This window comes from Saccostrea cucullata, unplaced genomic scaffold (genome assembly GCF_032062105.1).
Source record: "Saccostrea cucullata isolate Sc308-1 unplaced genomic scaffold, CSIRO_AGI_Scuc_v1 ctg9499, whole genome shotgun sequence".
Classification (NCBI taxonomy): domain Eukaryota; kingdom Metazoa; phylum Mollusca; class Bivalvia; order Ostreida; family Ostreidae; genus Saccostrea; species Saccostrea cuccullata.
Window position 1 is genome coordinate 7,907 of NW_026925237.1, and position 17,548 is coordinate 25,454.

The 17,548-nt window shown below is 32.1% G+C and overlaps 2 protein-coding genes and 1 non-coding gene across 3 annotated transcripts; 2 read left to right on the forward strand and 1 right to left on the reverse strand.

The window, feature by feature from the left end:
- Window positions 1–396: 396 nt before the first annotated feature.
- LOC134268399 (GDP-L-fucose synthase-like) lies at window positions 397–7,028 on the reverse strand. The gene is made up of 9 exons (XM_062750645.1): window positions 6,907–7,028; window positions 6,000–6,148; window positions 5,455–5,569; window positions 5,065–5,193; window positions 3,413–3,486; window positions 2,973–3,106; window positions 2,326–2,457; window positions 1,305–1,484; window positions 397–1,107 (listed from the first exon to the last, which is right to left on the reverse strand). Exons 2-9 carry the CDS (start codon window positions 6,134–6,136, stop codon window positions 1,052–1,054), a joined length of 957 nt encoding a protein of 318 aa, XP_062606629.1. The 5' UTR covers window positions 6,137–6,148; window positions 6,907–7,028; the 3' UTR covers window positions 397–1,051.
- Window positions 7,029–7,183: 155 nt separating this feature from the next.
- Trnak-cuu (transfer RNA lysine (anticodon CUU)) lies at window positions 7,184–7,256 on the forward strand. Its single transcript has one exon. It is a non-coding gene; the product is annotated as a tRNA-Lys (tRNA).
- A 1,592-nt stretch (window positions 7,257–8,848) lies between these two features.
- On the forward strand, window positions 8,849–17,544 carry LOC134268400 (transmembrane protein 181-like; the record flags this gene model as incomplete). The annotated part of the gene is made up of 12 exons (XM_062750646.1): window positions 8,849–8,982; window positions 10,960–11,063; window positions 11,275–11,345; window positions 11,558–11,648; window positions 12,053–12,192; window positions 13,069–13,188; window positions 13,361–13,441; window positions 13,588–13,593; window positions 14,843–14,879; window positions 15,463–15,590; window positions 16,116–16,250; window positions 17,482–17,544. Coding segments are annotated over exons 1-12 (1,110 nt in total), but the record flags the coding sequence as incomplete, so codon positions are not given.
- Window positions 17,545–17,548: the final 4 nt, after the last annotated feature.

A 17,548-nucleotide genomic window follows, 5' to 3' on the forward strand; every position in this document is an offset into this window, starting at 1 on the left:
TTTACTCCAATGTGTCATTTGACTCATTTCCCATTCATACTCAATGTCCAGCAAAACAACATGTAGAAATGATGCTGGCAGCAGGCCATGTCGAAGATAATCAGTTTAAATATGTAACTACATGTAATCAGTTTAAATAAGAAGCTGATGTTAATTTTCACAGCCTTTCTGTCTTCAAACTTTAAACAAAAAATTTTAATCACATATTTTGGGGATCATTTTGGTTCGATTAGATTTAACAAAATTAATTTTTTTTTTTTAAATTCAAGTTGGGAGGAGGCATGAATTCTGGTGGATTCTTACACTGAACAACTGTATGTTTATATGTAGAAGTTGGAGGCTTTTTTTTCATTTCCACACAATTCACTCCTTGATTAAAAATAACCAACATATAGATTTCAATTCCACATTTATTAAAATGAGAAAATAAGCTCACAGCTGATGTTGGATTTCATGATTGAGAGATAAACAATATCCAATATTGTAAAAGAAAAAAAATTGTAAGATAAAAAAAAATAGTACACAAGTAAATGGAATGGTGAGCACATAAATTTAGATGAACACAATATACATGATATATACAATAATGGTTCATACATACTAAAAAGGTATACTTAATGAACTAATGGAATAAATTACCAACATATTATGCATGACGAAAAATAACCTCATTTACAAAATATTTTGAATAATAATATAATATCAAATAATTTATTCTAAAAAAAAAATTAATACGAGAGATAAAGAACTCATTTACAACACTTTCTTTTTAAATAAATATTCTCACATGAACAGTTTTAATTTCCCCCCAGAATGAACTTCCTGATCGTATATGATCAAGACCTCTCAGAAATTAATCTCACAGCATATGACAATGTATACATGACAAACAGAGAAACAGCCACACTAAAGATACAGAGTAAACCAATGATTATATACCCTCTTTGTGCTCCAAAAGTTAGGCCCAATAAATAATGAGTTTGTTGTTCATCTTCAGTTGTACATTTATATGTCGACCCTGGTAGTGACGATACAGATGCAGGAGATTCTCTCACTTTCTTGCTGTCTCGTAATTGGTCATAAACCAGTCACATGACTCTTTCACAGCTAAAAATAGGACATATAGCATATGAATGATGCAATTACCAAATGACCAAAAACAAAATATATGGAATATCATGTAGATAAAACACATTGTGTATCAAGCAGATAAATATCACAAATTAAGACAAGTAATATTATGTAGAAAGAGTATATCATGTAGACATAATTATACATCACGTAAATTGTGTTACAGTTCATACCTTGTTTGAATGGTGTGAATTTGAAGTCTGGTCGGTACTTTCGGAGTTTGGCGTTACTGGCGGTCTTTTTGAACTGACCATCGGACTTGGTGGTGTCAAACTTCACCTCCCCCTTGAACTCCATGGCCTCAATGACTGCCTCAGCTGCCTCCTTAATACTGACTTCATCCTCCTCTCCCACTACAAACAGGGGAAAAAAATACAGACTTGTGAGACCCCAGCATTATATTTGTTTACAAACAGGGCAAAAATTTATTGTTCAAACCAGTGTGACCACAGCATTATACAAGATGCACTAAAAACAGGGCAAAAAAAATTACAGTTATACCAGCTGACCCCAGCATTGTGAATTTGAAGTCTCCCCCCACTACAAACAGGGCAGAACAAAATTATAGTGCATGTCAGAAGTTAATCAGAACTATTCTAAAAATTTTATTTAATGTATACAGGGTTATTTTTGCCCTTTTAATTTTGCAAATGAATTTGCCCCGTCTTAAATTCGCCTAGTTACATTTTTGTTTAAGAAATTACATTGCATTCTTTGAATTCGCCCCATTTTTATTCACTCAATCAAGGTTAGAGCAAAATGGGAGAAAATAAGGCGGGGAGAAAATTTCCCTGTATACAGTATTTAAGAGCAAAAAGTAGTCCCTCGGCCTAAGCTTACTGTAAACCAACTATTATTTGCGATTCGTCAGTTTAGAATCAATCCGCGACGATTAATTTCCGCGACCGAAAAAACTTTCTCTACAAATCCTTAGCAAAATAAATGGTTCGCGGCAATTTTTAATATTCGCGAGTCAAAAAAGAATCCCTAAGCCTAAGATTAGTTAACACACACGAATAAAAGTTGGTTTACAGTAGCTTACACGGACAGAAATGAAGCTGATATTCCTTATGCGATGATATTCCTTTATACAAAGTTTTACTTTGAAAAGAAAAACACATTAGTCATCAAAATCTATCTCGATTTCAAATTCTTACTTCCAGCAGATCATTTCAAGGTCAAGGTCATTCTTACCAGAGAGGATGATGGGATCGATTTCGGGGTATTCCCTCAACACCCAGATCATCAGACGGGCCAGATCAAGGGAGTAGATGAACTGTCGGCGGGGTGATCCTGTCCCCCACACCGTGAAGGGTGTGTTGTCCCCTACAAAGGAGTCCAGAGAGGGTTATCATTATACATAAAAAAAAATAGAACATTGCGGCATTATTGCTTTAATTTCTGTCTCAGACAATTAATAGAATTTTGCACTTAAATTTTATATATACATGCTGAATAGGTAGCTTTTTGGTAAAGTTTGACATCTGTTTTATTCGTGTGAATAATAATTAACTTTAGGGCAGTAGAAACAGTAAAAAGAGAGGTTATTATATTCTTTCATTGCCTGTCACTGAAGAGAATTTGACAATAAGAGTTTGCAATAAAACAATGCTCATAAAGAAATGACGCTTATAATAACAAAATGATTTTCATTTCCCTGCTTTAAAATAAATTGTAAACTTAAAAGATATAACAAATTATGTTTAAATCAAAGCAAAATCATTTGTCTCTGGTACTTTGTTATAAGCGTTTCACTGCATATGACTAATACTGTCCATTTGCTTATTTAATGGGTAGCATTTGGTTAAATATGACAACCGTTAAACCTTGTGAATACTTACTCTTAGCGCAGTAGATCTTGTTTATAAGTCCCGGCAGTACGTGCCCGTCCTCCAGATTAAAGTTGTCGTGGGCTCCGAAAACGTTCGTAGGTACAACCGACGTAAACTGGCAGCCATGTTGTTTGTTGTACGCTCTGCAAACAATGATTGTGTAGATTGAATTCTCACTTCATATGTATTGTAAAGAAATAAGCTGTTTTTGACTTTTCTAATAATCCTTGTTCCTCTTTCATCAATTTAGCAAGATGAATAGTCTTTACAAATTGATAATTAAAAAAAAATCTTTATTAATCTTTAAGGATTAAATTAATTTGTTGGTAAGTTACCATGGTTACAGACATGGCCAATGATCCTTAGGAGTGAAAAATTCTTGTGAGGGATGTTAAACAACAAACAAAATTATTAAATCATCTAATGCTAATTAAAATCTGTTCACATACTTATTCTGGACATCTATCATTCTTTTGGAGTAAGAATATCCAAAGTTGGAATCGTGTGGTGGACCATTATGAACCTGCATAGTAAGATATATACATACATGTATAGGTGATGATTGAGTCCAACAAAAAATCTATTGTTTGTAGTGTTAAATCTAGACCCTAAAAAGGGCATGGTAATCAAGGAATCAAAAGGGCACTTTGTGTTGCGACGGGATCTCACGAGGGCACTTTTAAAACAAATGTATTAAAATGTCTTTATAAAGATTATATTAATCATTAATTTTTACATACTTTAACATTTTTAATTACTTTAATTTAATATCCTTTAATATTGAAATCTTTATTTAAACAAGTAATTTAAAGATAAATTCATATATCTGTATTCCATTCATTTTTTTAAAAATATCAACACAATTAGCACACTTGGGCTGACATGACAATTATTGAAACAAAAAAGGATATAAAAAAGGCATTTACATCCAATTTCTTTAATCAAAAAAGTAGTAAGGTTACACTTGAGAAAGTAATGGTATTAATCTAGCTGAAACATCAGCAAAAATTATTAAAGTTTGGAGGTATGATTATTTTTTTACCTGCTTGGACTGTGTTATTTGTGTACTAGTACAGTCAATTTAAAAATACTTTTTTCAGGGAAGAGGGTTAGGGCCTTTCACTGCGTATAAACAATATTGGCTGCAAAAATACATGTAGAGACCATTCTATTTACTTGGAAAATATTCTACCAACAGGATAAAGTGAAAACTGGTCTTACTCCCAATATATTTTGTTAAAAAAAAAACTCTGGCTTTAATTAGAAACATTGACCCTCAGCTTATCAAATCTATCAGTTCAATCAAATAACTTAACTGTTGTTTTTAAGCCTTTTTATAACATTACATTCATTTTTTTTGGTGCACTGTAAGTATTTTATTCAGATAAAATATCCGTTTTTTCTTCAAGTTCAACTATGTGTTTTATTCTACTTTCTGTTTAAAAAACGATCCTGATTTTAATTAGTAAATAATTTACAAGTTAATTTATCCTTGGTCTTGGGCTTATTCTTGCATAATCAATGCAATCAAATGACAGTTTCTCAAGTTAAATCCTCTACCCTGACAGCCTGAGGCATGTTAATTAGCCAGGTGGCTGTATGGTGCGTTCAAGCGTGAAGTGATTTCCTGTCGTTGTGTAAACAAAGGGATTATCAGCATGCACTGAATAAACAGAACAGCAAAGGAATATTGCCTAAACTGGGCATATTTATTAATTTTGGGTTAGGAAATAAGGGCATGGTGCTGGAAAAAAGGGCATGGCGCCGAGAAAAAGGGGCATGGCGCCGCGCCATGCTAGTTTGCTTTAGATTTAACACTAGTTTGACATGCATGTACTTCAAATGACTTGACAAAATCACCATGCTTTTTTGACTGAAAGTTTTTATAGCAACAAATATGAATTCTATCTAGCTATCAATTTTAATAAATTAAATTTTTTCTTAAAAATAATAAATTCATTATTTAAAAAATAAATTTTGATAAATTAATCTTGTTTTTATATGGCCTGATTTGTTAGTTTTAAGGATTAATTGATTCAATGTCTGTTCTTCAATTTAGGTCCTGTATGTATGTCCCACACAGAAAGTATATTATACGCACCATGGTTTCATCAATAGGATATGTGGTTTTGTCAGGAAATATACAAGTGGACAGACAGGAAACCACTTTCTTGACACCGGTTTTGAAGCTTGTGTTCAGGACATTGTCATTAATCAAGGTGTTAATCCTCTGAAAAAAGACAAAATAATAATAAAAATAATAATTCTTTGAAAATTAACTGTTAACATGGTTAAACATTTTTGGGGGGTAATTTGAAAATCCAATATACAGAGAAATTATATATAAGCATGAATTCAAATGATTTGAGTTATTTTAAGTTTCAATCTACTCAAAAACTACTTTCTGTACTTTTCAATTTTGTTTCTTTAGAATACACACAAAAGAATTATAAATTAATTTCTTCATTTAAAATTCACAGGCACAACTTACATAGAAGTCCAGGTTATATTTGAGATTACGGAATAACCCCCCAACCATGGCAGCCAGGTGAATTACGTGTGTCGGCTTCACTCTCTCAAACAGCTTCTCTGTAGCAGCACGGTCTCTGAAGATTGGAAATAGGTCAAGGTAACAAAATAAGTTCAAGGTTGAATCCAATCACAAAAACAGATTTGCTAACACTGTGGATTTTTTAACAGTGTTGTTCAATACTGAACACATCTTAAAGATTTGGGCTTTATTTAATAGCCCTCCATGATAATACATGGAAGTACATATAACAGAATTGATTAATTTGAATAAATCTGTTCTTAAAGTGTGTACATGATTCATGCATGTGCTGCTGCTACATTACATGAAATCTATGTATACATCACTAAATAAGAACTTTGTAGTTCCTAAAGTACAATACCTTTTGTCCTCTATTGAAATAACAAAATTAAGTTTATTCAATTTAATTTTTCTTGTTAATATCTTTTAAGTTTATTTAACTGCAGTTATTTAATTTTTACTTTTAAATCACACAGTCTACGTACGAGAGATCCCCATCCTTAGAGCTGGCAAAATACCATTCCTCGTTTGGCCTTTTTTCTTCACCCTCAGCGATGGTTTTGATAGCCTGGCCCACCAAGCCTGTTCCACCGGTCACCAGAATAACACACTTATCTCCCATTGTTTATTTGTACTGCAGAGAGGTGAAAAAGGTATTTTTGAGCACTCAGTAATGAGTATTAATACTGTTGGTTGATTCTCTACGTGCAAAGAGAGACAACTCTAGCTATGTAAACTTATTTTGCAATGACCCTCTGACAAATTCAATATTTGGTTCTAAAAAAAGGTTATTTGCAATATACAGTTATAAAAATAGTTTTAGCAACTAATTCTTAATGCAATGGTGTTATTTCGAATTTTTAACAGATTTTAAAGCTGCCACTAAGAACATGTTGAATAATTTAAAACCAGTGAAGCATGTCTGGAATTTTGCAAATCAACGTGATCAATGTTGCATCTTCTGTGACAGCTAAGGAATATCATGAAAAAATTTTGGTAAACGATAAATACCAGTATCTCAACAATCAATTAAAACTACAAGTCTAGACCCTGTATTTTTCTTTTTAAATAATATTGCCCCTCCCATTTTTATCTGTTTATCACAAAACCGAATCGATTTTCCATCGTTATTGTTTATGAAGGGAAAATATCGAATAAAAAAAATCTATAGTACAATCATACTCAGTATATCCCAAGCAAACAGCTTTGTAAATAGCTACAATATTATATTATTAACCACATTAGTCATTAGCCGGGTAGCACGTTGTTGATATGGTAATTACAAACACAACAATGCCCGTAATATATTATTATCAAAGTATAACAAGATGTCAATTTCTTAGTCAATTTTTTTAAATATTTTATATCAATATCAATATAGATAACGCTTACCTTGAACTATTTAACGAAAATATAAACAGGAACAACTACACGACCCGGCTTAGCACTGATTTACTCGTGTACCCAAGCCACGTGGGTCCCTTAGACCATTGAGGTAACCCGCTTGACTTTTTCACGAGTTAAGGTCTACATTGTTATTTTATTGCCCAAATCTGTTTATTTGAATGTTAAAAAGAGTATCAATAAAGGTATATTTTCCATATATTTTTTCCTTATATGATCAGTAAAATTTTTATTTAAATGACATCAATTACATTATATTACATGTGCCCGGCTAGCTCAGTCGGTAGAGCACGAGACTCTTAATCTCGGGGTCGTGGGTTCGAGCCCCACGTTGGGCGAAATTTTTTTTTTCTCACGGTTTTGGAACATGATAGTTCATTGCTAAAAGTTATAGAACGAGTATTCTACCGATACAACGAGTTACAAATCTCAAAAATAAGCAATAGGCAAAAGAAAAGAAACCCAGCAGAATAGATCAATTTTTCACTTTTTCAGGCTTGCAAACCAAGTGGATTTCTTCGCAGAGTTGAGACTTGTACAATGATACACCATTTAGTGGAATGGAAAAGAACTTGTATGGGGTTTCCTACCATGATTTGCGATGCTTCGTAAATTTTAAGGTCTCAAAGGACCCGCAATTCCTGAGCGCATGGCGAAGGACCAGTCACACCCGAGATTCGAACTCGATTCGAACGACTTTCCGAACTCGGAGCAAGGGCGATACTGACTGAACTACCGTGGTCGACGGTTCTTAAGAACCAATGGAGAAAAAGACGAAACTTTTAGTTAATGAGATCTGAGATGCAGTTTCGTAGATAATAAATTGTTTAGATCATGACCGTGACCCCGTTTAGAATAGGGCCACAAAAACTATAACAAGGAAAAAATCTAAACAATTTTAAAAGAAAAGCAGAGCCAGAGTTAATCAGGTTAGTGTTGTAGCCCATGGGCCTCTTCTAATAAGTGTACAGGAGCTAAAAATATCATAAAATTAAAAAAAAATACTAATAAAAAAACCATGCAATTATTTTAAGTTGCAAGCGATGAATTTACTCCCGTTGAAATAAAAAAAAAAATGAAATTGTTGGAAATGGTGCATATGTTACTTTGTTTTGAACATATTCTATTGAGCAAATCAAAAGAATCGGAAACAATTTTTATTTCGTCTCATTATATAAATAAAATAAATCAATTTGTCATGCAAATTAAATAATTTTTTTCCCATTTTCAGGCTCAGTGAAATTAAAAAAAAAATGAATTCAATAGTGGTGGCGTGTTGACCCCCCCCCCCCCCCCCCCCCCCCCCCCCCCCCCCCCCCCCCCCCCCCGCCGCCCCCCCCCCCCCCCCCCCCTGAGTAAAAAAAGAATTGAAAAGAGAGAAAGCATGAAAAGTATTAAAATCCTGGAATTGCCAATAACCATGAACCTGGCCTATGTATTATGTTGTAAATTTTGAAGTTCACCCCCCCCCCCCCAAAAAAAAAGAGAAAGCATGACAAATATTAAAATTTTCACCATGATAACTGATTGAGTTGTTAATTTTGCACTCCCCACCCCCGCCCAGTAAATTTTAAATCTACATCATGACAGACCTTAAGCAGCAAAACGATAGGATGAATATATTAATGATAGAAGATGGACTTTTTGTAAATATATCCGTAACAAAAAGTTCTGAGTTCTAGTGATAACTTATTGATTTTTTTCCCAGCCTCGGTATCGCTTCCATGTCGCCTCCTCCAGTTTGCATGCATGACTGTCAATGAGTTCTTCGATAAATCAATATTGGTAACAGAAAGTCTTTACTTTGACAGAAAGAATGGCGACGACACATTGTTGGTCGCTGTCCTCGAATCCGTCTTTCAAGACCCATAGATCTTAGCCGATGCTCAGAGTTCTGATACTGTCAAGAATCTGATACTGAAAGAACAAAATGGAAACGGAGTTCGCATTTTCGACGCCAACGTGGGGTAATAACGTACGAGCGTTCCTGTCGCAGTTTTCGGATGTTTTTAGTGCTTTTGCCCGTTATATTTCACCATCATATCATCACGACCGATGTGAACGGTAAGAATTGGAACTTTTTTTTGAGAATCTTTCGTCGTGACAATTTGGCTTTTGTCGCTCAATCAGAGACATGCATATAAAATATGTCTCTGGCTCAATGTATGTATGCATGTATATGCATATGCGCATAAACGCGTGTACATTATTGATATTCAATCTATAATTATGCAAGTACACACGTAATGTACAAATTTTTTTAATTGTAATAAAAGTATTTTTGTACCATTATGTCTAAAAATTATACATTTCATTGAACGCAATAGAATTTGATGTTCAAAATCAGAAATACTTTGAGAAATATAAGGAAGGATTTAGTCATGAGAATAAAAAATGTAGAAAAAAAGTTGTAGGGTTAGAGAGAAGTATGCTTTTTTAAACAAGTCATAACTTAGGGATTATTTTAGATTTTATTTAGTTGGTTGATATAGATCGGGCTCTGGGTTCGTAAATTAAAAACCCTGTAGCAGATGCCACTTCCGAGACAAAATCCAAACAAATGACAACAATATAGATATCGACTTGCTTGAAGAGGGGGTTATCTGCCAACATGGCAAAAGAAATCGAATTGTAAGAACAACATCTCGATATGCAAATCATTTGTTAGCATAAACTATTTCGTGAAGTTTGATGACACAATGCATAATGATGAATAATTTGTTAAAGTTGACAGCTAAGTTGCATGATTTTCCTGACGATTTCAGTTTCTTTAGTCTTTACATTTGATCATCATCAGTATAAATTTGAGGGATTGAGTGGGCCTTCTTATAATTATCATTGGATTGAACATTTAGATTCAATCCTCGTCTGTAGTTCGAAAATATATTTAAGGAGTATAAAGTGTGTATAATTAATTTATAAGAGAAATATTTTCCTAAACTGTCATAAGGCCTAGAAAAAAAATATGTTTGTTTCCGCTTTCAGACTGAAAAAATATAGGGTAGGTAGGTAGACAATTTTTTTTTTGGAAAAATTTTTTTTTGACTCTCTCAAAAGAAATGGTGTTTTCAAGCATTACTGTGACTTAACTTTAATAGAAAGGTCAAATCTTGAAAAGCTTGCAAAGTTAGAGGCTATAATTCCCTGGTTGAAATCTTGCACATCATCTGACAAAAGCATAAAAAAAATATTTAGGGTCGGCTCTATAAATTTGGGTCGGTTGGGAAAGCGGAAACAAACATATTTTTTTTCTAGGCCTAATAGCTCATAATCAAAGACTCTCTCTAAACCACTTAATCATCAATCAAGGTTCTCTTATCACCATCAATCCTCCGCCCCCTTTGAACAGTTTCTAATTCCACACCTACATTGTATTTATAAAAATTAGCAATTAATATAGAAACTGATTAAGACAATTGCATGATGATAACCTAGCTTCTCATCATTAACTATGGAATTTGGAAAATATTAAACTTCATCTTTTATTTAAATTCACTGTTGAGACTGATGAAAATCATGTTATAAATGATGTTATACATATTTTAGAAGTTGATATTTCAACCTTTATTTGAATTCCCAGATGAGACAATTAAGATTATTTAAGAAATAAGATATTATTTTTAGAGTTTCATTGGGGTATGACATGAAGCCGGTCACGTGATCAAATTCTATAACGCCTGAAGTAGATTTGATCATGTACCAACTTCATAACCCAATGAGACTCTAAAAAATGATATTTTATTTCTTATATTTATATTTCATGTTTTTATTCATGTTACAAAGAAATATAGGCATTATTTAGACTTTGATTTTGAAATGCAACGTATCTTCGACGTCATGTGACGTTGTAGTCAGAACTTTCCAAATTGCTCAGGCAATTTGCTTTCCATACTTAAGAATGTCTGAACATGTGATCAACGGCATGTCATTGAAAATTTAATTTCAAATTTATTAGCATTGTTATATAAGGGAAGACATCAGAAAATGTAAATATTGAAAATCCTACTCTACATGTTAAGAAGTGGATATTGTTTCTTTTAGTTCGGTGCAGATGAGACTGTATGCCCTGAGTAAGAGGCAGTTTGTGATGGTCTACATCATCTTCTTTGTATGCTTTGGTATCAGTGTCTTGGTTGGAGTAACAGGTCAGTCATTGTTTTTTTCCCTCAAATTTTACACACACACATACCTTTATTTATATGTAGATATTGCCCATGTATTTTGGCCAGTCACAGGGGCTTGATGAAACCCCCCGAAAAAATACTGGTATGAAATGCTGGTTAGAATTGTCAATAATTATATTTTATTAAATTTATTCCATTCTATCAAAACATGATCTGACTTGATAAATTTCAGGCCCACCAATTATTGAGACTGTATCTCAAAATTCATCTGCTTTACCAAACTCCAGCGGCATCAATAAAAAGGTAAACATTAATGTCATACACAGGACATTTCGCCCAAAGATAGGCACATTTATTATTTATTAATTATCATTTAATTATCTCTTATATTTCAAACTTAACTGGAGAGCAATACCATTCATTATTTTCTACTTTTTAATCAATAATAAAATTTGTTTCTAAATTTTAATAATAATTATAATCAATAAAATAATTTTATGAGAACTGTATTGTAGACAGGACCATTTGTTTTGAAGTCCCCTCCAATGTCCACATTTCACCAGCAGCTGTGGTTGATCGCAGATATAAGAACAGATAGCCAAGGAGGTATGGTCGGCAAATATGTGTTCATAATACTGCATGCATGGAAATTGTTTTTGCCAACTGAAAATGAAAAAAAAGTGTGACACATTCTAAATGAGCAAGCCAAATTTAAGCTGGGGTTATCAAGCAGAGAACACTATGCTGTTTAGTTGCACAATAGCTGCAGAGATAAATTTTGAAAGACAAAACAGATTGTAAAGAAGTAAGAAAAAAAAAAATGCTGCCAAATTTAATTGTGCAGTACATGTATTATGGGATCTGTGTTTTGTTTATTAAAACATCAGGTTCACAATATAATTTATATCCATTTTGTAAGCTTGAATTCATTATAAAAGTGTTTGCTATAAGCATGCTTTACTGTGTGCAGCTTTACTTATTTTCCTATACTGCTAAATCTTTTCTTTCAGGCTCACGATTTGAGCAGCCATTTACAGTGAGTGTTCAGATAAGGGGACTTAAATCTGATGAGGAGTTACTGTCCTCAACCAAAAACCCGGAGCTCAACACTCATACTCACAACAGGACTCGAGTGTTACGGTGTTCTAATGTAAGAAAAGGGGAAAAACTCCATAGATTGTCATACTGTGTACAGTATATAGGGTTGTTTTTGTGCATGTTGTTTATTCACCTTTTCACACTTGCACAAACAATTGTACCCTGTTTCTAGTTTGTCCAGTCATGGTTCTGCTTTCTTTTTGAGGAAAAAAACACCTTATATCATGTTATTTGAATTTGAATCTCCCACCCCCAATTTTGAATTAGCCCCTGTGTGAAAAGAGGGAAAATAAAATGGGAATGCAAAAATTTTCCTGTATGCGATATATTTTTATCATCAGTGTTAAACATGTTTTGATATCTATCAAAGGATTTTTTAAAAATAATGTATACAATTATAAAAAGCATCTTCAATCTATGAATACAAATTTATCAGATAATTAAAAAAAAATTGAGAATTTTTTAAAATTAAATCTTAACTTTATTGATCTAAGTTTTTTTACAGTTGTAACTTGTAATGTATACTACATGTTATTTTTGTAATGTATGAAATTTCTTGACTGTATAGTACATGTTGACATTTCTGATGCTCATTTTACAAAAGAACTCACAACTGTAACTGAAAACTTAATAGTTGATCGTAAAATCATCAACCTTACATTTGTATGAGAGATTAATGTTTGCATAAATGTATCTTAAAGTTTCTAAATTCTTTCAAAAAAAGGTTAAAACAATTTGAAAAGAATTGCTATTAAAAAGGAAATTTAATTGCATTTTAAAATTTTTATCATATTTGAGAGTTCTTTTGTAAAACAAGGCATTGATTATTGTCATGAAGTTATAGATACCATTTAGAGTTTCTGTCCAAGTGTAGAAAGTGTCGTGTGTAAGTCTGTAAGATCTTTAAAATTTTATTTTTTTCCTATAGAAATGTGATGACCTGATATTGCTACATCTGGGATACCTGGATTTTTACCGTTATATTATCACAGTGGAGTTTTACGGGCTGGAGAATACTAAGTTTCACTTCAGTGACATTATTTACCATGTGAGTAATTCAGTACAACATGGTATTCATTTAATTGGCATTGAGCCTCAGTCAGTCTCTTTTAATAGTGCCTTCTTTTATGACAGGTTAATTTCATATACATGTAATGAGAAGTTAAATATTTATTGAAAGTTGGCTTTTGGTTGATAATTAAAATGCCTTTCCTTTGTAGTTTAAGAGTTACAACACATCCTTCACTAACACAGAGATCTGGATTCGATTTGTTTTTCTCTTTCTGACATTCATTGTTACAGTAAGTTTACACAAAAGATCACTTCATTATAAATAGGGGAGAGAGAGAGAGACATTGGTTTTTTATGTACAAAAAGCTTGTCAATTTACATTCAATGTATATACATTAAAATTTAACAATTTGTTTTTTCCAAATCTTTATTTCAGTTAGAGGTAAAGACCTTTTTCATGATTTTCTGAAGAATTTGTTATTTCCAAATGTAATAATTGATATTTGTCTTGAAAAAACTTCTCATTGTGCATAATGGTAAATTTTCTGAAATTTTATTCCTTATGTCTATGCTATTTATCCGTGGATATAATAAAAAATGTCATTAATGCGTGCAAATTATATAGGCCTAAATGAAATCCAAAAAATATATGTAGCCAAAATCAATGTGATTGGATTCCAAGGAATATATACAATTGAAAAACGATGCTACAATGCTGTCAAGAATATCTGTATCAAAAACACAGAGTGAGTTTCTTGTCCTAGAAATTTACTGAGGTATGTTCCGCTTGAATTTTACATTTGATTGTTACGATTTGACATCTCTCAAATTTTTTTGTATCAAGAATTACATAAACGATAGATTTGAAGGAAAATACACAAGTCTATTAAAAAAAATTAAATTGTCTTTAAAAAAATTTAAAACTTTAAAAGTGTGTGTGCCAGGAGGAAGTTTTCCCCGCGACTTTAAAAAGAAGCATTTCACAGAGATGGATAAAACCATTGCATATATCAACTGAGCTACGTTATAAAAATGGTTTGTATAAATTAGATTTTCAAAATCTTCCTTATTTTTTGTATGCTTGCTGGGAAAAAAAAAAAACATCATAACCTTCAAATATATCACAATTTTATTTGGGCAGGCCTGCCCTGAAGGACTTGTAGGCCAAAATTCATGCAAAAATCAACGCTTTAACGGACAAAATGGTGTTTTTTTTTGAAGGTTTATTGTAAAGTTGTAAATAATAAATTTTAGGTATAAAAACAAATTTGGAAAATTTGTCATATGTCTAGAAAACAACAAATAAAGCTTAATTATTCAATGTCACTTTTTCCGGGAAATTGTTCTCTCCTATAGGTCAATTCTTTTGTTAAAGCGAATACATCCTTTATTTTTATTTGGAGAGAGACTTATAAATATACATTCAAGTGTGTATGTATCATAAAATGTTCATCGTTTGTCAGAATATGTAAGATAAGGTAAAGATTTCATGTTTTCAGGAAGAATTATCTAAATTTAAAAAGCTGATTTTACTACAGGATTTAGAGGAAAACTGCTTGTATTTTATCATATCATTGTCTGAGTGCTCACATACTGGAATTCTTTTTTTCATGCTTGAATGGTCATTTATTTAAATTTTTTTAAAGTGTGTGTTGTCCTTGAGGAAGTTTTAAACACTGTCTATATTTCAGAATCCCTTGCTCTTACCTCTACTACTGTTATACAATGGTTTGTATAAATTACTGTCAAACTTCAATATGCTTTGCTGGGACAAAAAAAAACCCCACCCCTTCAACATATCCATGATGTTCGTGATAGCCGTTTCTGGGATAATAAAGGTCAGCTGTATTTTTTGTGAAATTTGTCAAGTATACAACACTGAAGATAGTGAAACCTTATTATCTCAAAAAAGCTATATTTTCAGATTTGAGATTTAAAATTAATGTTAAAATACAAGAAGGAAAGAGTTTTCCACCATTACACTTCTAGTTATCTACAATGTACAATCATGTAGTATGATATCTCAGGTATTGAAGGTTAACTGTACACTGTATTTGACGTTCTTGAAAGATTCATTTATTTTTGCTATAATTAAGAAAGGATTTCCCTCACATTGACTTGACATAGATTGACTAATTTATTTAAAGTCAGTTGTTATTTGAAGACTGTTAGACATCTATAATTCCCTCGTCTATATTTCAGATCCCTTATTTCCCCAGAGTTACTTCAGACTACTAGGATTCCCTTGTGTATATTTCAGATCCCTTATTCCACAGATACATGTTATTAATTCCCCTTGCATATATTTCAGATCCCTTATTTCCCCTGACATTCCTGGTTAACAGCTGGGTGCCGGGAATGTTTGACGCCATTTTCCAGGCCTCCTTTCTTTGTGCCCTCTTACTGTTCTGGTTGTGTATATATCATGGAGTCAGACAGGTTTGTCTCTTTCATAATTTTAAAAACGTTAATTACATACATGTACTGGTAAATCTAATTCACTGGTTAATGTTGATTAACCTTGAAAATATAACTGTAGACCCAAATAGGGTAGAAGCAGATATTTTATTGGAGATTAAAACTTTGTTTATTTGTGATAAAAAAAAAAATAATTCATAGAGGCATAATTTGCTGTGAAAATATAAGCATATTAGTTTGACCATATAGAAGTATTTGAAGGGAACTATTTTTAAACAAAATAAAAATGAAATAAATAACTTTTCATCCTTGATGAATTATTCTGCTTTTATTATGTTTGATGCTTACCTGGATAATTATATATAAAACAAAGGACTCTTCTTGAATTATGGCAAATTTTCTGATCTCAGTAATGACAAACAGCATTCCATTGAAACTCTAATTAATTCTTTCCTAGTTTTAATGTTTTGGGTTAATTCATATGCCAAAGCTTTGCCTCTCTGTAACGGTTTCTAACTTAAGCTTATTTTACTGTTTGAATTGTAGACTGACAGAAGATTTTGTAAGTTTTATTTGCCAAAATTACTAGTGGTGGGGTTCAAATCAGTTAAAAATCAGCTGTCAAAATGTGATTCTTCTAATCACATGATTAAAATTAATTGTCTTTACTCTGTTTACAACGTAAGTGCCTTGATTAAATGCAATGACTAAATGATACGCACGGGTAAAATTAAAACAAGCTATATTTTAGTTAAATAATTACATGCTTCTATTAGATGAAAAAATTAATCGTTAGCTTGAAAATTTTAACAATTAATAAACTTTAAAAAACAATTGATACACCCGCATATATAAAACCTACATCAAGAGTTGAACACAAATAGATTTTTCAAATAACAAAAAAAATTTATTTTTAAATCTTTTAGGGAATTATTCAATCGATTACAGAATTGCTAATCGGTTAACCACAAGACGTTCCGACCGATTAACCGGTTAGTCGTATCAAGATGTTCATTTTGATTTCTTCATACATGTATACACAAGAAGGCTATAAAATACGTTATATTTTTTATTCTGTTTATCATCTTGATCGAGATATTTTATGTGCTGAAGAGTATATTTTATTTTTATTCCAATATACAAGATTAGAAAAAATGAGGAAACCCGTGAATCTTGCATTAGATTCAGACATGGATAATTTTCCAACGCAGACGTAAAAGAAGTTAATTCTGCATTGTCACCATAATCAAAACATGTATGAACTCTTACTTTATTTACACTGTTTTTCCTAATGTAACAATTGAATAGATAACGGCAAAATATAGACATACTTATTTAAAGTTCTAAATGGTGATGTTTTTACTATCATTAAAAAATCACATGCAAGGGCAGTCGGGGTAACAACATGATGTTTTAAAAACAGCAATTAACACTTTACAAACTGACCAATTACCCGGTGACTTCAATCAGGAGAGCTATAGATACCACCAAATTATTTAATTACAAAATGTGTAAGAACACTAGATAACCTTAAAGCAGTGGTTTCCTTTCTAAAAAGTGAATCTTAAGAAAATATGTTCAAATTTACACGTTTTTATAGTTTTCCGACTAACCGATTACGGATTTTCTAACCGATTAGCATCGTTCCGACCGATTAATCGATCAAACGGTTAAGAATTGCCATCCCTAATTTTTACACAGTTTCACTATTTATGCCAAAAGGTTTGGGAGTATACAAAGAGTTCCATGACATTGCAAACCACGTGCACAATTTCATACCACTTAAAAGAATTGTGCTTAGATATAAAAAGAAATTAATATTTAAACAAATGTTTTGCATCAAAATAGATCATGAACTTTTTAGGTTTTTATAATTTTCTTTTTAAATGCTGATCAGTTTTGTTATTTTCAGGGTTTTAAGATTTTCTTCTTTGTTGTGGGAGGCCTGTATCTTTTGTATTTACTCTATCTTCTGGTCA

Excerpts from the sequence above, each read along its gene's own strand:
- LOC134268399 (XM_062750645.1), bottom strand. The coding sequence starts at position 6,136 with ATGGGAGATAAGTGTGTTATTCTGGTGACCGGTGGAACAGGCTTGGTG. Across the intron at positions 5,570-5,999 it reads TCTAAGGATGGGGATCTCTC|AGACCGTGCTGCTACAGAGA; the intron begins GTACGTAGACTG and ends TCCAATCTTCAG. Across the intron at positions 3,487-5,064 it reads ATCCTATTGATGAAACCATG|GTTCATAATGGTCCACCACA; the intron begins GTGCGTATAATA and ends CTTACTATGCAG.